We start from the raw sequence: 24,513 nt of genomic DNA, 5'->3' as shown, positions 1-24,513 counted from the left end.
GTGTCCTTAAAAGGAATTTGTATTCTTAAGAAAGGATGAGCCTCAATTTCTCCAGTGGCATTTGCTCCCCAAGCCCAGGTTAACATCTTAAGGGTCTGAAAGGGAGCATGGCCAAGCAAGACCTTGGAGCCTCTTCCCAGCCCAGTTGCTCTCTGCAGGTGGCTGCTGCGCTGGGCTATGGTCCACATGGAAGTAGGCAGGAGAAGGTCTGACCCACTCTTGACTGGGCAGTGCTTGGTGAACAGCTAGCTCCCTCTTCAAGGCAATACAAGGACAGGTTCCCATGCCAGGTAGGAATGGATGTCGGTCTTTGTACCTGGAAGGTGAATGCTGGGGATATCCCAATGCCCAAGGGAATAAAACCCAGTTCTGTGTTTCCTCAAACCCTGAAAAGAAGGCATATACTGGTCTTGCTATTCCCAGGAGCTTGTTTAGGAGAAAATGGAGGTGCTATAAACACCCAGTCCCCTAGGTTCCATCTGATCTGTTGTAAAGGCCTCTAAAAACTGAGGTCGAGAAAACCCCAGCTTCAGCCTCTAAATTGTGCAGTTAAATGGTTTCTTCATAATGTGGGGCCCTCCAAATAAGCAAGGAAAAAGAATGAGAAAACAGGCCACGGATTTCAGGATAGATATATAATTTTAATAGTTAATTTAAAATAAAAATCAAGGCTGGATTGGTTTTGGAGAAAATCTGATTTGTAGAACATTTTTTTAAATCATGAAATTACAAGCCATTGGTGAGAACAGCCTTCTTCTTCCCCCAGGGTCCTCACAGAGCCTCCTTAGGAAATGAGGTGAATCATCTCCCTTACTCCTCCCCACTAGGGCTTGGCTCTCCCCAAAACCCACAGGAGAAATAAATCCTCCATTGCCTCTTCCCATTTCTACCAAGTCGGCCTCCAGCCCGTTGGGAAGCCCTGTCTCTGGTCCATGCTCCTGAGATGAGGGCCCTTTGGTTCCCCGGTAAGAATGGGCACATCTGGTCAGAGAAGCCACAAGAAAGGCCTCATGGAAGGACTGAAACCTTTGTTTGTCAACTTGTGTAGACAGCTATCAGTGTTCCCAGGTATGACCATCTTATAAACACGTCCATAGTCACAGAGGGAGAGGAGGGAGGATGGAAACCCTGAGCAGAACCAGGCCCCACCCTCTCATCATGGCGCCGCCAAAGTCCCTCTCAGAGGGGCTCATGGGCAGAGAAGCCAGTAGCTCTCTTGACCAGTTACCGGGGCCGTAGGAAAGATAAGGGCCCCAGACGGAAAAAGGCTGGTCCTTGGCGAGGTATGAATGTGCAGGTATAAAAGGCAAGAAGAGCATCCTTATCTCCTCGCCGTGGCTAAGGCACTGAGAGGAAAGAAGGAATTTAGGAATGAAGATGGAAAGGGGAAGAGAAAGGCTCTTCTGGACTCACTTGCTTAGGGAAGATAAAAAGTAGGGCTGGGAGGTGGGGGCGGGGGGGGGGCGGTCTACCACATGGGCCCCATGACTGTGCAAAGAGGAGTATCGAGGAGCAGGTAGAGCCACGCCAGCGTGTCCATCACCCATAATGTTCCTCGCACCCTGCTCCAGCGTGGGAGGAAAGCAGGTTACAGGAATCCAGGTAGCAGAATATCCTAGGGCATTTCCCTGAGCCTGAGGATTAAGGGCTAAAGTAATAAAGCTTTATATACATGGCAATTTCTCTCCCTTCCTGTCCTGCTCAATCCCCCAAACCTATTTGCTGACCATCCTGCTGCTGTAAGGGAGGAGAGGAAGGGCTCAGCACTTAAGGGCTCAGGTGGCCGAAGATACCCACTCCTCTAGAGGAAAGGAAAGTCTGCTACCACCTTAGCACTGATACCCTTTTATCACCACCACTCTCTGTCTCAGGTCTGGATGATTGTGTCCCCCGAAAGAATGAGGACTCTGAGGCAGGGCAAAGCAGGGCTGGCCAGGATAGGCCTCGAGCGTGGCCTCTGGGCCTTGTGGACCGCGAGCTAACAGGAGCTGGTCTGCAGGTTGCTCTCCGTAAGCAGCGATGCGATGGAGGAAGGATCGTACACATTGTCGAATTCCTCGTCTGAGCTCAGCCCTTCGTGTTGGAGGGCTGACTCAGCAGCTGTGCGGGAAGTTTTGCGCCTGAGTCAAAGAGAGGAATACTGGTCATGGAGGGAGGTAGAAAGATTGAGACAGCCAAACTTTTCATGCTAAAGAGACTCCCAATTCTTCTAAGACCTAAAGCTACTCCCAAGATCTCCCACTAATCAGAGATTTGGGGAGATGGGGTATAGAATAGAGGCTGAGATACTAAAAGGTAATCATACTGGCTTCCAGCCAGGAATAAGTGACTTCCAAGTCCCATCTGAGAGATCCTCTTCTCCCTAGAGGTCAGCCAGGAGAGCCCATTCCCCTCCTCCACGATCCCGCTGGGGCAGGGGCAGTAAAGCAGCCCATACCAGGAGTCCTTCTCCAGAGCTTTGATCCGGGTCTGGAGCTGTTCATTGACCTCATGCTGCTCCTCCAGCTCACGCTGTGCCTTCTTCCTCAGGCCGTCCAGGCGCTCAATTTCCTCTTCTGCTTCGTCCACCTGCCGCTTCAAAGCCTTCACCTTCAGGCTTAGCTGGGAAGGGTACCAAGTCCCCACATTAGAAAAGCATCTGCTGCCACCATGGCCTGGGACCCTCCCTGTAGCAATCTTGACAAGGGATCACTGCCCCTTGGAAAACGTTGTGACCATGAGCAAGCTCCCTCAGCTCACAGGTTTGTCTTGGGGATTAAAGGAGTTAACACATGTGTAATACTTAGAAAGAGAAGCTCACACATCATAGGCACTAAACATATGTGCTTCCTATAACTCTTATAATCCAATCCTTTCAGTCAAGTCTCCATTTTGACACAAGAAAAGTCTAAGTTTGGAAGACCCATGAGATGGGACCAACCTTGGCCTTCAAGCAAACGCAGTATGTATTGGCCGCGCAGTTGCTTAGCCCCGGCTATGGTCCTTACCTGGTCTTTCTGGTCATTGACATGCTGCCGCTCATCATCAATCTGGATGGTCAGCTCTTTAACCTTCCGCTCCAGTTTTCGGTTGGTGGACTGCAGAACTGTCTTCTCCCTAAGACGGTGGGGTAGAGGGGTGTCTATGACAGTCACCATTTCTTTCTTTTTTTTAAAAATATATCTTACTGATTTTTTACAGAGAGGAAGGGAGAGAGATAGAGAGTTAGAAACATCCATGAGAGAGAAACGTTGATCAGCTGCCTCCTGCACACCTCCTACTGGGGATGAGCCCGCAACCAAGGTACACGCCCTTGACTGGAATCGAACCTGGGACCTTTCAGTCCACAGGCTGATGCTCTATCCACTGAGCCAAACCGGTTAGGGCCACCATTTCTAAATTAACGCCAATTTGGGCTTCTAGTGCCTCCACAGACTCCTCTCAGTCATGAGCCCCACCATCAGACCAGGGAGGATCCAGGGCAGATCCAAAGAACTGGGAGATAGACTTCATTCACATTTTAGAATTTCTGCAACTCTCTCTCTCGGTTTTCCAAAAGATCAGGCCAGATTGGCCATGTCTGAGGTAGAAGATGGAGGGAGCACCAGAGGAGAAAAGTCCAGAGGAGAGAGGAAATATGGGTCCATCTCACCTCTCTTCAGCCTGCAGCCGCTCCTGCAACTCCCGATTCTGGGATTCAAGCTGAGAGAGGCTGGTGTTGGGCTTCTGGAAGCTTTCTGAGCTGGCCAACCGGCTCTTCAAGTCCTTGTTCTGAGAGGGACAGGAAGCCTCCACAGTTAGCTCTCTTCTGATCCCTTCCGTGGCCATTCTCCCTGCCTCCTGTGATCCATCCCCAAGACTCCCCCGCACCTGTCTCTCCAGGGAGATTTTGTCACACTCCAGGTCCTGCCGAGCGGACCTCTCCTGCATGAGCTCTGTCCTTAGCTGGTCTACCTAGGGGAGGGGTGAGAGGAACCAGACTTGGGGAAAGCTGACGATGAACCACCAAGCTGAACCGAGTGAGGCAGAGTGACTGCAGGATGCTCCCTGAACTCTGAGTCCGAAGGTTCAGCTCAGAGGTAGACACAGATGCAGAGTAAGGAAGGGGTTACCTGGTCCCGGCCGCGATTCACCCTGTCGGTCAGCAGCTCCACAGTGTTCCTCTCCTCATCTAGCTCTGCCTCCAGCCGTGAGACTTTTTCCTGTGGCGGAGGGACAACAGGATGCCAATCAGGACCTTTTCAAAACCCAGCCTCCAGACGTTTCTCTCTCACACATCCCCAGAACCTGTTGGTCTTTGCCTCTGCCCAGAGCCACCACGGGGCTTGTGCCCTCTGCTGACCAGGTGTGGCATCAAAGGGAAAGAGTGGAGCCTGCTCTGGCCTTGGCCCGTTAGCAGAATGACAAACCTCAGAATCTACTGCTCAGTGGGGCAGCCCTATTACTCTATTGAGAAAACAGAGAAACCACAGATCTCCCACCTGTGCCAGGTCCCAGGCCCCCTTCTTTCCACGCCCCTCCCACCACCACAAGGCCACCACACAATGTCCCCACCTCGAGGCCCTTGAACTGCCGGGTCCTGTCATCCTGGGAGCGTTTTTTGTTCTGGGCCTCTTGCTCCAGCTCCTTCAGCCGCTGGGCCAGCAGCTCCTTGTCCAGACGGGCTGTGTCCCGATCGGCCTGGGAATCCTGCAGGGCCTGCCGCAGCCTCTGGGTCTGGGCAGAAGGGAAAATGCAACAGTTCAGAGAAGTAAGGTGGGGATTGAGGGGTGGGAGCAGTCCACAATTTTTTAGAATTGCCAGTGTATGGTGGTAATAAAAAGCAGAATGATTTTTAGTCCCTTTTGTTTCTTGTTTAAAAACTTCCTGCACAGACTGGAATCACCTGAGGAGTTTTTAGACTACTGATCCCCAAGGATTATGATTTAAACGGTACAGGATGCAGCTTGAACATTGGAATTTTTAAAAATCTTCCCAGGTGATTCTAATGTACATCTGAGTTTAAAAACCCCTGCTCTACAGACAATGCATCCCCTATTGTCTGTACCTAGGGTAGACCACTCCCTCCCCCTCCCCCACCTTGTATGTCACTCTAAATCAGGGGTGGGCAAACTTTTTGACTTGAGGGCCACAATGGGTTCTTAAACTGGACCGGAGGGCCAGAACAAAAGCATGGATGGAGTGTTTGTGTAAACTAATATAATTTCAAAGTAAACATCATTACATAAAAGGGTACGGTCTTTTTTTTTTTTTTTTTAGTTTTATTCATTTCAAACGGGCAGGATCCGGCCCACGGGCCCGTAGTTTGCCCATGGCTGGGTTAGACACTAAACCTGGGTCTCCCAGGATTCCTGGGCCACAGGTTTAGTTAAGAGGCAATGACCTTCAAACTAAGGACACTGGAAGGGTTCCCACCCTCCTGCCACTTAAGCTCCTACCTCATCCTGAAGCCGGGTCAGCCCCCCGGAGGTCTTCTCAGCTTCATTGGCCCACTCCTTGGCCTGGCGCTGGGCATCTGCCACCTCCCGCCGGGCCTTGTCCTTGTAATCCTCCAGCTGGGCCTGGAGCTGCTGCAGGGCTTGCTTGGAGTCATCCCCCATCTGCTCCAGCTGGGACGCACAGAATAGAACGTTTTCAGGACCCAATTCTTCTCTGGGTCCAAGCTCTCAAGACTCTCCCAGAGTTTCCTTCCTGCTGAAGCAGCCCTTTGTTGCTCTGTCCTGGGCCTAGGACTCTGGTATGGCTACTAGTAATGTATAGATTGCCTGGGTTCAACTCCTGGCTCTACCACTTACTAGCTAGGTGACCAGAAGCAAGTTACTTATCCTCTCTGGGTCTCAGTTCCCCATCTGTAAAATGGAACAATAATAGTACCTACATCACAAGGTTGTCGGGAGAGTTACATTAGTTAATTATGTAAAGTACATACAACAGTGCCTGATACACAATAAACTTTAAATGACCTTATTTCAGCAAACCCAAAATTCCAATGGTGTATCACTAAGAAAAATTTGCCAATTGAACTACAATATACCATCAGTTGTAAGCCAAAACTCACCTTCAGAGATAATAAAATGTACATTTCAGAACTGATGAACTATACTAGCTGTTTGCTCTAGTTTTATAATGTAAGAGACTGGGAGGACAACCTTAGCTGAAAAGAAGCAATTGATTTCTTTTTCTTGCTTCCTCCTTCTGCTACCCCAAATACAAAATTCTCCCATTGAAGATTCTTACATTTAGGTCTTATAGAGTTCTAATGGAGAATTCCAGGAGACATTTCCAAGGATCAAGACCTTAAAGGAATGGAGTGTGGGGAGACGGGCAAAAGCACTGAGGGGAGGTGGGAAGGAGGCCACTCTCTGAAGATTTGACCTTGGCCTCCCCAACAATGAACTTGAGGAAAGCGAACAGCACACGTTCTGACCCACATCACCCTGTCCCCCAGGCAAGCTTCTGAATGAGCTGGGCCTCTTCCCGAGCCCAGGCGCCCATGCCCCACCTCCTTGTTCAGTCGGTCCACAGTCCTGTCCAGCAAGCGCTTCTGCTCTTCCAGCTCGGCCTTGCCCCTCCGCAGCGCCTCCCGCTGCTTCGCCTCCTCCTCCAGGGCCCGGTTCAGTGCCTGCTGCTCCTGCCCCATGCGGGCCAGCCCACGCTGGGCCTCGTCCAGCCGCACTTCCAGTGCCCGCTTGGCTGCTGCCAGGCTCCCTTCCTCCTCCTGGGCTGCATTCAGGGCCTCCTCTAGCCGCTGCTTCTCCGCCTGGGGCAGGGGGAGTGGACCAAGAGAAGGCAAAGCTTGGGCTCTAGCCATTTGGAGGTGAGTAGATGGGAGAGAAGAGGAAGAAAAGGGTGAGCAATGAAAACAGGCTCAGGTGGAGTAGAAAAAAAAATCAAGACATAGAACATGCAAAGGTTGGGAGACAAGAGACAAAAATGCCTCTGTCCTGGCCTCTGCTGTTCCAGTCCAGGCCTCGAGTGCAAAGACTGGGACGGTCACACCAAAACGCACTCCAGGAAACAAAGGCAACCTGAACAGAGAGCTTGGAAGCGAACGGAAACACACTAACGACAAAATAAAAGTGATGGCTGAGTACTCAGCAGGGACTACAGGAGAAAGGGCCGGCAGGCAGCCAAGGAGGTCGCCAGAGGCACTGACCTCTAGCCGCTGCACCCTGTCCCGAAGCCGTGCCTCCGCCACTTCCCCACCCTCCGCCAGGCCTCGCGCCTCCTTCAGCTGCTGCTCCAGACCCAGGATGCGCCTTCGGAATTCGTCGTTCTCCTCCTGGGTCTCCCGAAGCGTCGTTTCCACTGCTGCCCGACGTTGCCCCAGCACTGCTGCCTCTGCCTCCGCTGCCATCTGAGCCTGCGGCCGTGCAGAGTGGCGGCTCAGACCCCATGGCTCAAGGTTACTGTCCAGGCCCAGGAAAAGCCCCCCACAAAGAGGCCACGAGAACTGGACTTCCGAGAAGGATAGAGGCTTCCCTGAGAAACCCACCCCTACAGAGATGCACTGGGAGTCACCAGGGACAGCCCGGCCTCCCCCGGCCAAATCCTGGCGGCGGCAACCACACACTAGGACCAAGGATCTGGTCTGTACATACCCATGACAGGTAATTTTCCACGCCCTCTGGCTCCTCAGCCCTCCAGACCCCTCCGCCTCCACCTCCTAAGCCCTGTGCCCACTCCCCTTGCCTTGGAAGCCTCTTCACAGTCCTGTCTCAATTGCTGGAGGGTCTTTTGCAGCTGGACGTTCTGCTGTTCCAGCTCCCGGCCTCGATCAGCCTCGACCCTCAGCTGTTTCTCCAACTCCCGCTCCCGGTGTCGCCCGGCCACCTCCTGGCTCTGCCGCTCTGCCCGCAGCTCCTTAAGTTCCTCCTGTGTCCGGCGCAGCTCCTAGGAGGGAAGGGGCATGGCAACAGGACAGAAGGCCAGCCGGGACACCGGCACGTGGAGAAACCAAACCCCCGCACATTGCCGGGGGGAGTGTAAAATGGTGTGGCTACCCAGGAAAGGGGTTTGTAGTGTCTCCAAAAGTGAACCCTGGAGTGACCACAGGGCCCGGCAACTGGAAACATACGCACAGGGGGTGGCAAAAGTAGGTTCACAGTTGCATGTGCAACACAAGAGTTTATTCTTGCATTATTATTTACGAATCGTTGTATTGTTTTCCGTACGAACAACTGTAAAGCTACTTTTGCCACACCCTGTGTATGCCCGAGAGCATCGAAAACATGTTCATTTTAAATGTGTACATGAGTGTTCGTCGCAGCACTAGTCCTTCTAGCTCAAATGGAGGGCTGACCCAAATGTCCACCAGCGGGTGAACAGATAAACAAATGTGGTATATCCACGCAGCGGAATATTATTCAGCCATAAAAAGTAAAGCACTGATCATTGCTACATGAGTAAACCGTGAAAAACATTACACTGGGTGAAAGAAACCAGACATAAAAAAAAAAAAAAAAAAAGGCCGCATGTTCTAGGAATCCATTTAAATGTAAAGTCCGGATAGGCAAATCCACGGATCGAAAGTAGATTAGTGGTTGCCAGGGTGGGAAGAATGACTGCTCATGGATATAGGGGTCTTTTTTGGGATGATGAAAATGTTCTGTAATTCGATAGTGGTGATGGTTGTACAACTTTGTGAATATACTTAAAACCACTAAATTATACACTTTATAAGGGTGAATTTTATGACATATGGAATAAATCTCCATTTTAAAAATTATGTGGAATGAGAATAGATGAGGGTATGGATAAAAAAGGATTAGCTGTTAAAAAATATTTTGGAAACCAAAATATGTGGCACAATACATAGTGGTGCTGCCCTGATTTCTTTTTTAAAAAGTTAAAACACGAGCTCTGGTTCTAATTCTTTAGCTATTAGCTACTTCTGAAATTCAGACAGTACTGTAATTAGGCTGAAAGGTTATATAACACAGGGTAAGTCTTCAATGTGAGAAACTAACAAAACTAATTACAAAGAAAAAGAAAAATAACACATTGTATGGTGTATATTGAACTGGGTCAGTCTGTTTTCCTAATGTATACTTTGTTTATTGGCTAAATACTTGATAAAATATACTTAATATATGAGATAAATTAAATACTAGTTATTACTTTTTCGCTTTATCCAGCATAATATATCAACTGAGATTGTCCAGAGGAATGCCTAGGTTCACTATGTCAACTAATGTAGTGAACAGATTTCAGACTATCCTTGATACTTGTTCACTTCATAACAACATTTTAAATTAAATATCTTAAAAATTTAAGAGTACTTTTGATTTCATAACCACCAAATATATTTGGTTAACATTTATTATGTTTTTCTCCACCAAATACTTTGTGGTAAGCTCAGGCATTTATGTATCGGGGAAATCATCATTTAAAAATATGATTACCTTGATTACAATTAGGCAGTCTTATAGTAAAGGCATGATAAATAAGCATTGGTTAATTAATACTTATTAACTGAGCACCTGCTATGTATAGCATTTGAAATCAGCAGAGTGAATCAAAGGAATGTAGACCTACAAGGAAACTCAGGTGGCCATAAATGTCAGTTCTCTAAAATTAATGAAAATATTTTCTAAGTTTCTAAATCACCCAAAACAATTAGTTGCTTTCTTGTCCTTGATAAACTAATTCTAGGAATATGAAAAAAGTATTTGTGTGTTCACTTCAATTTTATGCCCTAAACATTTATAAAATATCCATGTATGATAAAACATTTAATTCTACGCCTGGATTCTATACTCTCTACGCAGCTTTCAAATTACCACGTGGCTTCCCATTTAGGTCAGCTGGCTGTGCCAATGCACGTATTCCAGTCCATGTGGCGACAACTCTCATTGTAAGTGAATAAACAGATGCTCTAATGTTTGTTTTAAAATTTAGTTAATGAGTACCCTCTGAGAGACAGAGCAGCTCTTGCTATGTGACCAAGTTAGGTTTCCAAACTTGCAAAAGAAATGACCCTGAAGTTTCACAAATCCACCTAAATGCCGTTACGCATGAGGTCTCTTGGGAAGCAGCCAGCAGCCTCTTGATACACTATTCAACCTGGCCACTGAGAGCCGTTTCCCCTAGAAACTTCTATTCTCAGTGAGACCAGCCAGTCCTGCCGGATCAAAGACTGTGTGCTGGGATGAAATACGGCTGGGCAGGCAGGATGGGGCCTGCAAGCCAAGCCCGCGGGAGATAGCCACATTCACGTGGGGATCCTCATGGAAAGGCGAGGCAGGCTCCTAACACCCCAACCTTCCCTTCTGCCCCCAGCTCCCAAATACCTTCTTGAGCTCCTCCGCCTGGCGAGACTCTCCAGCACCAGCTCGGGCCTGCCCTAATTCCCTTTGCAGGGCATCTATCTTCTCCCCAAGCTCCTCTTCCATCTCCTCCTTCTCCATCCGCAGCTGCATGAGTCTGAGCCCAGACAGGTGAATTAAAAGGGGAAAGGGACAGGGTCAGGCCACCTGCCTGGGAGAGGTTAGCAGGACAATGAAAACCACCTCCCTGGAGGCTAATCCACTGGGTACCCAGTCTCAGGAGGGAGGAAGCTGGATATAAAAAAATAGCAGTCTGAGAAGCAGAGAGGAGAGAGCGCAGCAGGAGTGGAAAGGAAGTGGACTATGGATAAGAATCATGGATATGTATTCCTGGGAGAGGGGCAAGGTCCTTACTCTTGCTTGGTGGCTCTGAGCTCCTCTTTGTTCTTCTGAAACATGCTCTGCCAATGCCCTGTCTCCTCTGAGGTCTCCTCCAGCTCCCTCTGCAGTCCCCGCACCAGGGCCGACATCCTCTGCTTCTCGGCCTCTAATGCTGCATGGTCCTAAGGAAGGGGAGAGTCAGGGGACCGGAAGGCTTAGACGGGAGAGCTCACTTCACACCAGTGAGAATGTAGAAGGGCAGGCCCAGGCCGAGGGCATCCGACGACACCCGGTGAAACCTGGTGCAATGCTAAGGGAAGGTTCTCCCTCCAGGTCATTATCTACACCCCTCCATTATCTATAGCAGGTATGGGGAACCTTTTTCTGACAATAACCATTTGGATATTTGTAACATCATTCACGGGCCATACAAAATTATCAGCTTAAGCCCTAACCGGTTTGGCTCTGTGGATAGAGTGTCGGCCTGCGGACTGAAGGGTCCCAGGTTCGATTCCAGTCAAGGGCATGTACCTTGGTTGCGGGCACATCCCCAGTGGGGAGTGTGCAGGAGGCAGCTGATCGATGTTTCTCTCTCATCAAGGTTTCTAACTATCCCTCTCCCTTCCTCTCTGTAAAAAATTAATAAAATATATATATTTTTAAAAAATTATCAACTTAAAAATCAGCCTGCTATATCCGGTCAAACATTTAATTAACGCACCCCTAATGCCTTGGCAGGGCCAGACCGAATGATTTTGCGGGCCTTACATGGCCCACAGGCCGGACGTTCCCCACCCCTGATCTACAGGAAGCCTCCTCCCATTATTTCCCCATGGGGTTTTGACTACACACCCTCTGGTACTTCCGACCTGCACGCCCTCCTCTGCCACTACAGGTTTCCTGACCAAGGTTTTCATTACATCTCCCATGTGTCTTTTAGAGGGAGCCCCATGACAGCCATGAAAAGTCCAGAAATACCAAGACCTCAGGGTAGCCCCCTTCCCAGGCCCTGCTCTTGTCACATGCCTGGGTTGCGTCTTGCATGCTCCGGCGAAGCTGCTCCGCATCTCTCTGGTACTGCTGCCGGACATTCTCCACCTCCTGGTCACGGGAGGCCACCTCCTCCTTCAGGGCCCCCTTCAGGGCTGTCAATTCCCGCTCCCTCAGCCTCAGCTGCTCCTCTACCCGCTGTTTCCCCTCCAAGACCTCTTCAAGAAGTTCCCGGGTCTCTAACAAGTCCTGGGGAAAGTGAAAGTGCAAGTACAGAGGTGACCACCAGGTAGGATCCACCTGTCTAGACATTCATTCAGTCAATCATAACATTTTTACCGAGTGCCTTGTAATCTGTTAGGCCTGGTACCAGGTGCTCTGTGACCTCCAAGAGGCCTAGGGGAAACCCACCATTCTGGGCTCTATTAGGTCTGTCTGGAAGCATACTTAGGGGTACTCCCATACTCTGAGGGTGCTCTAGCTGAAAGGAAGCAGGGGCTGGGCTCCCCAACCCACCTCCCTACCTTCATTAGCACTTGCTTAGCAGGCTCAGGACCTTGGACCTGTTTCAGCTTGTCCTGCAGCTCCATCACCTGGGTCTCCAGCCCATGTCGCACCCTCTCGCCCTGGTCCAGGCGGAGCTTCATGTTCTGGAGCCTAATTAACAACAGACCACATTATTGAACACTACATGTCAGAGAGTTTTCTAAACACTGTACATATATCATTTCATTTAAACCTCCTTCAAGTCTTTGTTTAAATCTTAATAAGAACTCCCCTAGCCCTGGCCGGTGGTGTACAATGGTTAGTGTTGGCCTGCGGACTGAAGGGTTCCATTCCCAGTCAAGGGCATGTACCTGGGTTATGGGTTCAATTCCTGGCCCCGTTGGGGCACGTGTGGGAGGCCATCAATCAATGTGTCTCTCTCACACTGATGTTTCTCTCTCTCCCTCTCTCCCTCCCTCCATCCACTCTCTCTAAAAAAAATCAATGGAAAAAATATCCTCAGGTGAGGATTAACAACAAAAAATACCTCCCCTAACTACTTTATTTAATACTGTAACCTGCTCCCCCATAACCTGGCCCTTCTGATCTGCTATAACTTACTCTACTTCTCACATATGAAAAATTTACTTAAGAATATATTTATCGCCCTAGCCGGATTGGCTCAGTGGATAAAGCGTCGGCCTGAAGACTGAAAGGTCCCAGGTTCGATTCTGGTCAGGGGCATGTACCGTGGTTGCGGGCACATCCCCAGGACAGGGTGTGCAGGAGGCAGCTGACCAATGTTTCTCTCTTGATATTTCTGACTCTCTGTCCCTCTCCCTTCCTCTCTGTAAAAAATCAATAAAATATATTAAAAAAAAAAAAGAATATATTTATTGTTTACAGTGTGTTACCTCTCACTAGAAACTGTGCTTCTGAAGAGCAGGGCTCTTCCTCTGTACGGTTCACTGATGTGCCTCAGGACTCTAGATCAGTGCATCACACAGCATTCATTGCAAAAACATCTGCTGAATGAATGACTGAATCCTCACAACAATCCTGAGAGGTACTATCATTAACCCCATTTTACAGATGAAAAACCTGAGGCCGAGAGGTAACCTAACTCATGCACCATCACCATTATTGATTGAGAAGGTAAAGAAAGGGGTCATACCTATCTTTACACCATCTCTGCCAGCCCCTTTCAGCTTCTGGAGAATTCCCTGTCTCCCTTTGCCCACAGGCAACCTCTAAATCCAACCTCAGCCCCATGCAGCCTCCCCTCTGCCCCTCCCGTGCACCATCAGCTGCACTCACTCCTTCGTGCTCTGCTGGGCCTCCCCCGTCCTCCTCTCCAGGAGCTCCTGCAGTCGGCTGCACTCTTCCGCCTTCTCCTCCAGCTGCCGCTCCAGCCCAACCCGGGATGGCTCCAGTTTCTGCCGTTTCTGAAAAGGGAAGGAAAGCATGTGGAGAGCAAGGAAAGCCTCTCAGAAGGACCAGGAATCATGGGAATTCTAACATTTACTGACACTCACTATATAGCAAGCTCTGTACTAGGGAATTTATGCAGGTTATCTGCACTTAATCCTCATAAGAAGCCTTGGTATTTGTGATGGCTTAACATACATCCACAAATTTTTTAAATTCCTTTCAAAAAGGGAAGGCTCTGCCCTTGAGTATGGGCTGGGCTTAGGGACTCTCTTCTAACAAATAGAAAAAGGGGGGAATGACATGTAGTTTCTGAGACGAGATCATAAAAAAGGTCATAAAAAAGGCATCGCAGCTTCCTTCTCTCTCATTTCACTCACTCTGGGGGAAGGTAGTTGCCATATTGTAGGGACATATTGCAAGCTACCCTAATGAAGAGATCCACACAGCAAGGAACGGAGGCTTCCAACCAACAGCCATAGAATAAGCCATTTTAGAAGCAGATCCTCCAGTTCCAGTCAACTCTTCCAATAACTGTAGCTCCAGTCAGTACCTTGAATGGAACCTCATAAAAGACTCTGAGCCAGAACTGCCCAGCTACGCTGCTCCTCAGACACTGGGAGATGTTTGCATGTTCAGCTTTGAGGAAATTTGTTACACAGCAGTAGCTAACTAATACAGTTCAATTATTATCCCCACTTTACAGTCAAGGCAATGGAGGCTTAGAACAGTTAAAGAACTTGCCCAAGGTGCTACAAAGCCAACAACTTAAGGGTGCCGGGATTTGAACTGTTAGTTTGCCTCACAGCTCACCATTTAACTGCGACACTAAACAGAAAACAAAGGCAGTTACAACCCACCACTTACGGAACACCAACAACATACAGGCAATACTGAAAACATTGGAAGCAGTATTTTTTTTTTTGCGGGGGGGGGGGGAAGTACATAGATGTTAGAATAAATTAACTTGTGATTTCAAATGTCTTCTCTGCAACTTACTACCTTGAGCAATTCACTTAACCTCTTTGACCTTCAATTTTCTCATAAAAAAAAAAAAAGTCCAGGATGCCTACCTTACAGGGTCACTATAATTATTACGTAGTATCCAGAAGAGCACCTACTACAAAAATTATACTTAATAAAGGACAGCTACTATTATCACCGTCATTATGATGATGATGAAAAAAGAACTGAGGTAAGTAATTTGCTCCAGATTTATACAGCCAGTAAGTGGCAGCGCCAGGATGGGGACTGCCGAGGGAAATGAAATGAAAAGTAGCTGGACTCCTGATGAATGTGCTCTTCCCGTCTAAGCTCCAGGGAAGCCCAGAAGTCCTTGCTGGGACTGGCACACACCCTTGTCTCACAGGACACAGGCGTGCTTATCCCATTACTTGGAGGAGCCAGCCCAGGTTAAGGTTCTCCCCACAGTGGTTCTTCCTCCCTCCTGTGCCTCTAGCCTCCCCTCACCTTCACCTCTTCATCCAGCTTTTGCTGTAGCTCCTCCACTTTTCGGCTGAGTTCACCCTGCCCTGCCGGGGACTTAGCAGAACCAGGAGCGGCCATCTGCCGGAGACAATGGAGGGGAAGGAAGTGAGTCCACGCTGACCCTGACCCTGACCCTTGCTCCCACCTGGAGAAGGCCACTCACCACCAGAGGCTGCATCTGCTCCAGCACCAAACTGACCTTCCTCCTCACAGATGTTTCACTTTCTGAGCTCCTGGGGGATAAAAGGACAGAAGGTTAGGGGAGGGAAGAGGCAGCGGAGATGAGGGGAGTTAGGGTGAAGAGCCTGGGGGCTGGGAAAGGAAGCTAGAAGGAAAGGAGGGGGGTCCCACTCACCCCTCCCTCAGGATGCCATAGATGGTGGCCTTCACGTGGTCCACACCGCCTGGTGGGGCTGCCTCCTGCTGGTCTCGAAGAAGGTCTGGAGTTGATTTGAACTGCAAAAAAGTAACCCCAAAGAAACAGGAATATTAAGCCAGAACCTGTGTGAGGGTCAGATGGGCCAGAAGCGGCAATTAGGAGACCAGGCCCTTCAAGCATGAGCAAGCCTGAAGCCAGGTAACGAGGCGGCAGGACCACTGAGGCCTGAGCCACAGGCCAGGGAGAATGCACCTCTCGCTACTGTTGCAAACCAGCTTTTCCTCAACAAGCAGATCTCAACCAGCGGTGAGCTGTACCACAAGTAATTCTGCACTAATGACAGTTCATGTATTCGCGTTTGTAAGTGATTTACTATTAGAATGGGCTTCACTTTGTCTCGGGGTAAAATCACTCCCCCACTTATTCGCATTCCTGAGTGGGAGACAAAGATGGGAGTTTTGGCAAGAGCACCAGGGAGCTGCTCCTATCCTCCGAGCCTGCCTTACGCACATGACAGTCCTAGCGAACGCTAGTGACTGAGGCACAGAAAGTCACTATCCATGCTTGTGAACGGTGATTTTACAGTTAGTTCTGTTTCCTTTCTAATTTTGCCCATGGAAATCTGTCCACGTGGAGGGAAAAAAGTGAAAGACAAAAGGTGGAAACTTTCTGCCCTCGGTTATTTGAACCAGCAAGGGGTCCCAGGGCATGGGTCAGGGCTGACGAGAAGGGGCCAGGGCTTGGGAGCAGAGAGGTGGGGTCTGACCTGCAGCATGGCAGGGTCCTGTGTCCTCCCTCGAGGCTCCTCAAAACTCTGAAGGACCCAGTCCTGGGTCTGACGGGAACGGCTGAACCCACTGGGAGAGTTCTGGCTCTGTATCGGCTGTTTCAAGCTGCCCACGTGGTTGTCAGGCTTTCTGCTAGGGCTCCAGTGGGTGGGGGACCTGCGCTCCCGTTCCTCAAGGGTGTCCCGTGGGAGCCGGTTGTCCAGGCTCTGGCTCCGCTTGCGCTGTTCAGGGGGCATCGAGCGCATGCGGCGGCCAGTCCGGCCCCGGGCCTGGCCCCCATGGCGACTGTCAAACTTGTTGATGAGTGAGTCCACTGAAGACAGAGGAGCAGTGTCAATGGTGCTCCCTGGGGGAGCTTCATCGGGGGCCAGCTCCAGCAGGCTGGTGCTCCTGTTGCCCGGACCCATAGGGGCAGGGCCTGTCAGCGAGGCCTGGGACTGGGAGCGCAGGAGCCGTCCATTCCAGTGGGCCCCAGGCTCCTCATCAGACATGCTGTCCTGCAAGCGGCCAGACAACTCCCTGGCCCGAGAGTAGGAGCTCTCGGGGAATTCCGAGTCGGAGCTCAGAGCTCCCGGGGCCCCTCGGCTGTTGGCTCCCTTGATTTGGACCCCAAAAGAGTCGCTCCCTTTATCCCCGCTGTTGAGCACCACGAAGGGCTGTCCAGCGATGCCCTGCACGCGCACGGCGACCCCATAGCTGCTGGCTCTTGCATCCTTAGCGGGGCGTCGCCCCCCATGACGCAGGGTGCCCGTCTCTGTGGTGCCCACTGGATCTGTGATGAAGCGAATCTGGACTCCATGGTCTACAGGGCTCCGGGGCTCGGCCATGGTGAATGCCTGCTCCATGGGCCCAAAGGGTCCTAGAAGATGAAGAAAAGCAGGTAAGCAGAAACCCAGGAACCTCCTCTCCCCAGTTGTGTGAAGGTGATTGTCCTACCAGTTCCTTCCGTGGAAAACTGTGGTTTTCATACTTGATCTGAGCAGCAGAAGCATCCCCAAAGCCTATGAAAACACACACTGCTGGACCCACTCCCAGAGTTTCTGACTCAGTAGGTCTGGAGCGAGGCCTGACGATTTCCATTTCTAACAAGCCCTGCCTAACAGACACCTCCACCCAATGGAACAATGGGGCCTCCAGTCCTACAGCTCATTTCAAATACAGAAGAACCCCAAGGTATTCTAGCCCATTTCTGGGATGCGTAAGCTGCCAGCAGTGATGTATCTGGATTGGGGGTACTGAGAGCAAGGGACAGGGATGGGTAAGTGACTGGCTTTCTATGGAGTATCTCTCTTTGTCCCTTTTGAATTTTGGAACCGTGCAGATGTGTTGCCTATTCAAGAAAAAAATACGTAAATAACATGTTAGAGTGCCAGTCCAAGGGGCCCCATGACAGGCAGACTTGTGCCACCTGAGGGCCAGAGCCAAGCCCACCCACAGGCCAGCTTCCCCCATCCACATTGCCCAAGCTCAGCGTCAGCAAATGGAATGTCCTGCAGGTGTGCTCTGGCGCCGGGAACTTGGGGAGGAGCAGTGAATAAGAACTCCAGCTTCTGCTAATCTCCACCAGAGCCTTGCACCAAACTGGAGGAGGGGCCTCTAACGTGCCAGACAAAGACACAAACATACCCAGCTCCACCTCCCAGGGGAGCTCTGGGCCAAGGAAACTTGGCAAGGGCTTGTAGAAGTGCTGGGAAGCCCAGGAAACTGGTGAGAGGAGAAGGTAGGGCCAAACTCCAGGTGAGGGAGGGCTCGATGGGAGGGAGTCTCCTACAGAAGGAAGAGCATTCCTAGCAATCCAGGCCCTTACCCTCCAGAGAAAGGAACAGGGAGGGAGGAGCCCCTTATTGGGGGGAAAAAAACACCTCAACACCCTTTTCAGTGTTGCGACTTCATTAGAGAGCATAATGAAAGCAATACCCCCTCCCCCGCAGAAGGCAGCCCACCCAATCTTTACCACAGAATCTCAAGAGGGTCACATGAACACCTTTAGGTCTGCCAATGAGTCCAAGGACCCCTGTCTTCCACTCTTCGAGCATCAGGGAAGACCTTAGCCAAGGTCTTAATCTGACTCAGATACCCTACACCAGTGAGGGCGAACCTATGACACACGTGTCAGAGGTGACACGCGAACTCATTTTTTTGGTTGATTTTTCTTTGTTAAGTGGCATTTAAATATATAAAATAAATATCAAAAATATAAGTCTTTGTTTTACTATGGTTGCAAATATCAAAAAATTTCTCTATGTGACACGGCACCAGAGTTAAGTTAGGGTTTTTCAAAATGCTGACACGCCGAGCTCAAAAGGTTCGCCATCACTGCCCTACATAGCAGGCTATTTCGTTGTCAGGACCATATGTTGGAATTCAAGTAAGAAATGGCATCAGAAAAGAAGCCACAAGGCAAAGGGATATGTTTTCCAAACCACTCATCCAGTAGAAAAGGCACTGGACTAGAATCAGAATCTGGCCTGGAATCCTAGCTCTGCTCTTCACCTGATGTACATAACCTTGGGCCAATCACAACTTTTCCGAGTCTCAGCTTCCTCATCTTTCAAATGGGTATAGCGATCATACCTCATGAGGTAATTACCTGTGAGAATTAGACAATAATTCCATGGGTGTATACAACTGTAAAAAATGTATCGTTATACACTCAATATTTTTGCACTTTATTTACTGGGGTTCTACTTGAGTAAAAACATCAAGATATTAAACCTGAGTTCCCCTCGCAGCATAGGCCTGTCGCGAAGCTGACAACACAGTAAGTACCCTGCACACCTGCTGCTCCTTCCAACAGGACTTCCTGGCGTCACCTGGCTCATAGATGGATGTCACTCCCTCAGAGAAGCCTTCCCTCATCACTCATCACAAACTAGGTCATAACCATGCTACCTGCTCCACCATTGTCCTTCAGTGAGTCTGCCTCAGCTTATTTTTATATATTTATCACAGCGATTCATTGCTTCCTGTCTGTCCCCCCACTAGACTGTAAGCTCCTCGAAGGCAGAAGAACATGGCTCTTCGCTGACTCCTGTGTCCCCAGGATCTGGCACATTGTAGATGTGGGTAAATACTCGTTCAAGGTTGTATCTTGAACCAAGGCAGCCTCACATAGCAGTGGGATTTGCCCAAAGATTCCTCATGGCCATTTCTCGTCTGCCCTAGTAACAAGACCTCTTCCTGGCCTGGACGCCTTGCCCTCCTCAGTCATAATTTTGGAACCAGATGTGCCTAGACTGCAAGCTCTCAGAAGTCACATTATTTATTCATCATACAGCTCTACCCTGCCAGGACATCTCCTGATCTTCAAGATCCAGGTCAAGAAGTTCCCAGGCTCCGCTCGGCAGAGTGCACAGCCCCTTGCTCACCCAAGAGCAGCAAGTTGTTGGGAGGCACCCTCGACCGCACCCTCCGGTCCCAGTGACTCCCGAACCTCACACACCTTCAGTCCCAGGAAGTGTGGGTCAGAGGCCAGGAGGGCTGAAGGAATCTTTGGGGTGGGTCAGAAAGCAGGGCTCTAAATGATTCAACACGGAAAACCCGAAACCTATCCGCCTTCAGTTACAGAGGACAGCGGGGCGGGGCCAGGGAGCAGAGCAGCTCCAAAGCCTTGCGTAAGGCTCAGAGGCAGGTAAACAGTGATCTAGCACCAGGCAACATGGATGGAGTGCAGAGCCTTCACTCTCACCAGATGCCTGACCCTGCTTTTCCCTCCCCTGGCTGTGCCCAAGGCGTTCCTCACCAACTGTACCCTGGGCAGAGACAGGCCTCAAGGCAATTCAGCTTCATCTGTCTGCCTCTGTCCTTCCGGTCTGCACGGAGGGGAAGGACACTGCACTGGTACCAAACAGCCACTTCCCCCTGAGTTACACATTAGCCTGCCCTGCCCCAATTCCATCACCTCTGGCCCAGCCATAGCGTCAGGCTCCCAACTAGGAGTGACAGGGTCTCTGCACTACGGGCAGGAAGTGGGGGTGGGGTGGTTTGGGCTGTGCGGAAGAACCGATAGACCAGGGCTGGGGAATAAGCTAGACGCTACATACTTGGCGGATTTAGAAAACGGGAGAACTGGAACAGAGATTAGACTCCCCTCAGAAGTAGCAAGGAAAGCAAATGGTCAAAATGGAAAAGGGCAGCTCAGTGACCTTGATCATTCAGCTCCTATGTTCTCCTCGTTGCAGAGATAAGAAGGTTCCCTGTGAATCCAAAAAGAATCCCGCAAGTGGACTCCTGGCTCGGTCCACTAAAAAAGCCGAAACCTGAGAGCCAGGCTAGAGCTGCTTGGCCAGTGAGGGGGGAAAAAAAAAAAACACAATGAGGAACTGGGCCCCTGCAAACTGGCTGGACTGGTTTGAGAGGCAAGGGGAAAGGGAGGGCCAGGGAGACTCCGCGGGCAGCTGGTAAGGCCTGAGTTACTCCACACCACAGGGGAGGCCGAGGGGCAAAACCATGGGCAGGCACTCTGTCTCGCAGAGATGCCAGGGCCCAGGCTCTGAAGGAGGAGGCAGAAGGTAGAGAGAGAACAGGCGGGAGGAGCAGATGCACAAAGAACCTGGTGAAGGACCGGCCAGTGTGTGGCAGGAAGACTTGGCCTCTCTCTCCTCCTCCCTCTCAAGTCCCCAAAGATGCATTCCTGATCCCACCTTTACCTTGGCCACCTCTCTGGACCTCAGTCCTCCCCTCCCCCACACGAAGAAAAGCAGCCCTCTCTGTCCCCCTTCTGACCTCCCATGGAGGTGAAGGCATGCAGGTCAGACCCTAGGAAGCCAGATCCTCTTAGGGTCAGGCAAATCTCCGGATTATCAGTCCCCTGGCGCCAGCCCCCTACTCCCAAATATCCAGGGTGAAAGAAGAGGTGCGAGGCACGTGTAGGCAACATAGCGGTTGCTAATTATTTCCCAATTACAACAACTTTCCTCAGGCAGGGCATCAAAGGGGCCAAGCTAAGGCTGGCTCTGGCTCCCTTTCCTGCCTAAGGCAAGGGAATCTGCCTCACAAGTCTTGCCCGGGCCCCAGTGTGCACCTCTCATCCAGCTGGAGACTTGGAGGTGCTAACTCCCCTCCAGTCTTGTGGTCTCCTGAAGAGGCCCTGTCTGTTTCCTGCATCACTCGTGCCTACTGCCAGTCTGAGAGCCATCATGGTCTGGGAGTCAGGGGTGTCAGGGGTGGTCTCAGGGAGTAATGGGACTCTTCGGAGAGGCACCCAGGAGACTGGTTAGGCTCCCAAACCTCACCCAATGGCCCCTCTAAAAGTGCAGGAGAAGGTACCTGTGCTTGGGGGGAGGGCTTGATTCTTCCCAGAAAGAGGCCTCATGAGAAATAAATAGTTCTAGGTATTCTGTAGGCCTGAGGATCTTGCTTCCTCCTATCCCTTTTTAGGGAGGCACTCTCTCAAGAGGAAGAAGGAAAAATTATCCCTGCCATGAAAGCAAAGAGGACAGAAACCGAAAGCCTTAGTTTCACACCAGCACGGAGATGGGAGCCCCCTTGGTCCGCCCCTCGGTGTCGCTTATTTGCGACTGTCTTCACCTGCAGGTGACTGGCGAGAGCAGGTGCCACACCGCAGAGCCATCTCAAAGCCAGAGGGGTGTCAGCACCAGCTATCCCGGCCGTCCTGTCGGGGGGGACAGCCTCGGGGAAGCGGCACCTTCCCATGCCCTCCCCCTTCCGTCTCCGAGCCCTTTGCCCAGCGAAGACGAACTCCTTCCCCTCCAGCACCCCAGTCTCCCCCAGAAAGTCTGCCGCTGGGACCGGGCGCCTGACCTCCAGAGAGATCCGGGCTCTGAAACGCTCTTCTGTCCTGGGAATAACCTTCGCCTCGGGCGCCCCTCCCAGGCACCTGGCACCCTCCCAGGCACCTGCCTCTTGCACCCCAGAGTGGGGACCAGCTCTTAATCAGAACTCCCACTGTACCTTGACCTCCCCTCCCGCTCCCAACTCAGCACCTGTGCCCCGGAGGGAGGCAGCCCTGAGCGCCACGACCCCCGCCCCTCGGGAATACACCTGAGGCCCGCTGGCCTCTCAGGTGCCCTTGCTCCGACCCGGTTCACTCACCCCAGCCGAGCTCGGCGCTCCCGGGCTCGGGCTCGGCTCGGCTCGGGCTCGGGCAGAGCTGCACTCGCGGTTCCGGGCCCCCGCCCCCCGCGCCCCTCCGTCGCTGGACGCTCCCTCCACCTCCCCCCTTCCCACCAACCTGTTACTCCCCTCCGAGCTCCACCCCCATTGGTCGTCATCACACGCCCCGCCCTCCCCTTCCTCCGGTTGGTCCGTTTCCCGAGGGGGCGGGGCCTCCTCCAGCACCCGACCCGGGGTCGCCAGCCTGGGTGGGCGGAAGGTGCGGGCTGGGTCACGTGGGCCGGCGGGAGGGGCGGCGAGGGGCCGCAGGAGGCCATTTTTTTTGGGGGGGGGGGGCCCACCCCCAAGAGCGCTCGGCTGGGTTCCATCCCGGGAGCCTCGGGCCAGAGCATCTTCTGGGCTCAGCTGGAAAATAGCTCGCGGCCTCCGATGTTCTCAACCGCCACCGCTGTCCAACCCGCTTTCTGCCCGGCACCCACCTTCGCATAGACCGGGCTACTCTTCCGTCGCTTCTGCAGAAAACATGCCCGGCCCCCAGCGTCGGAGCCCCCTTCACTCCGCTCGCCTCCCTTTCCCCCAACCTGCGCCAGAACCCAATCTCGAACTTCCTTCCCCATCCCCTGGCCTCCACACATCTTTTTCACCGTAGTATTTATCACCTTCCAAATTATGTCACTCAGTCTTAGAAATCATAGTCATCGTTTGCCTTTTGTCCTACGGTAAGTTCCCCCAGAGCAGGGATCTCTTGTTTGGGTGCCTATTAGAGCTTAATACATATCTATGGAATGAATGGGAAGGGGGGGTGGAGTTTACATTGAAGAGGAATGATCCTCATTCTAAATGGAAGGGGACTCAACCCCAGATTGTAAATCCACTATTTAAAAAGTGGGGGAGTTGACCCCAGCCCCCAGGAGAGTAAAGTTGGGGGAGGGGGGTGCTCAGCAAACGCGAGGCACTGCTAATACACCAGCTGTGGTTAAACAGCACGGCTGTGAAGGTTGGCTTCCTACCTAGATGGTAGCCACTGAGATACGTAGCAAAGAGTGTGAGTTAGCTCACGTCGCTGGGCTCTGGATCTTGTCCACAAACGTCTCTTGTGTACGCATTTAGGGTTAAAGAGGAGTCTGAAATGCAGCTGACAGTCCGGTTTGTTCACGGAAACTATTTCTTTCCCCTCCCCCCGGGCTTCAGAAGCTAGGTGTGTGTCCTGGAGGGTAAAGTCCATCCACCAGTTTCTTAGCTGGGATGCAAAGTCTCTGCATTCCAAAGGAAGCTTTATGAAAGGTTAGAGTCATCCAACCGGCCCGTGCCCTGGGCAGGGACAGCAAAAAGCGGTGTGGGGGTGGGGACCCGAAGATAAAGTGGCCCTCGGACCGTTCCTCCCCTGATGAGGGTGGCGGATGCGGGAGGTGTTAAACGGGGAGTGTGTGTGTGTGTGTGTGTGTGTGTGTGTGTGTGTGTGCGTGTGCGCGCGTGCGTGCGTGTGTGTGAATGTTGAATTGACCCAGAGACTTAGCGTATTTGTAGTAAATAAGAAGTAAGGGTGGTAAAGGAGACTCCCACCCCAGCACTCTGAACGTAGACCAGGAGGAAAACCCCGGAGTCCTGTGAGTCACCATCATGTCATCTGTTCCTCAAGGAAGCACTCAGTCCCAGGACACCATCAGGCACAGGTGGTAAAGGTGACACCAAGGTCTCTTTCCAGAGTTTGTGGTCCCTCTTCTTTTTAATTTTTTTTTATTTTATTGATTTCAGAGAGGAAGGGAGAGAGAGAGAGAGAGAGAGAGAGAGAGAGAGAGAGAGAGGGAAACCAATAATGAGAGAGAGTCACTGCATGCCCCCTACTGGGGATGGAGCCAGCAACCCAGGCATATGCCCTGATCTGGCATCAAACCAGTGACCTCTTGGTTCCTGGGTCGAAGCTCAATCACTGAGCCACACCAGCCAGGCTGTGGTCCCTCTTCTTAATAAATGTTACAATTTGCCAAAACTGGCCAGTTTATAAATATGGCAAAGGTAGAAAATTAGAGAAAGTAAAACATTCAGAAAGAAGAAAAATATAATATTGACATGCAAGAGGGTAATTTTACTTTTGTGAAATAGTGTAAGAAAACACATTCTAGGTAAATTGGACGTTTCATCAAAGCAGTGAATTTGGAGCCAAATTCCTGTTTTTCAATTCTTGCCTGAGTTCTCCAAGACTATCACCAGGACCACTAACAACTTGACTGAAATTATCTCAAAGATCACC

At 51.1% G+C, this 24,513-nt stretch overlaps 1 protein-coding gene across 2 annotated transcripts; it reads right to left on the bottom strand.

Annotated features, from left to right (window-relative positions):
* Window positions 1–620: 620 nt before the first annotated feature.
* On the bottom strand, window positions 621–22,368 carry CGN (cingulin). 2 transcript variants are annotated; one of them, XM_059674681.1, is made up of 22 exons: window positions 22,242–22,362; window positions 17,814–17,954; window positions 16,166–17,046; window positions 15,376–15,476; window positions 15,184–15,253; window positions 15,003–15,098; window positions 13,422–13,549; window positions 12,143–12,275; window positions 11,655–11,867; window positions 10,662–10,810; window positions 10,272–10,404; window positions 7,672–7,872; window positions 7,136–7,342; window positions 6,482–6,739; window positions 5,418–5,588; window positions 4,534–4,695; window positions 4,092–4,181; window positions 3,850–3,933; window positions 3,632–3,750; window positions 2,988–3,096; window positions 2,438–2,601; window positions 621–2,120 (listed from the first exon to the last, which is right to left on the bottom strand). In XM_059674681.1, the coding sequence occupies exons 3-22, from the start codon at window positions 17,030–17,032 to the stop codon at window positions 1,979–1,981; spliced, it is 3,597 nt and encodes a 1,198-aa protein (XP_059530664.1). In that variant the 5' UTR covers window positions 17,033–17,046; window positions 17,814–17,954; window positions 22,242–22,362; the 3' UTR covers window positions 621–1,978. The 2 variants fall into 2 exon arrangements, with proteins under 2 accessions (XP_059530664.1, XP_059530663.1); XM_059674680.1 differs by lacking the exon at window positions 17,814–17,954 and having other exon boundaries at window positions 22,242–22,368.
* Between the last annotated feature and the right edge of the window lie 2,145 nt (window positions 22,369–24,513).

The sequence above is a fragment of the Myotis daubentonii genome, chromosome 18, assembly GCF_963259705.1.
Source record: "Myotis daubentonii chromosome 18, mMyoDau2.1, whole genome shotgun sequence".
NCBI lineage: Eukaryota > Metazoa > Chordata > Mammalia > Chiroptera > Vespertilionidae > Myotis > Myotis daubentonii.
Note: the sequence above shows the minus strand (reverse complement) of the source record. Positions and strands in the feature narration are given on the sequence as shown.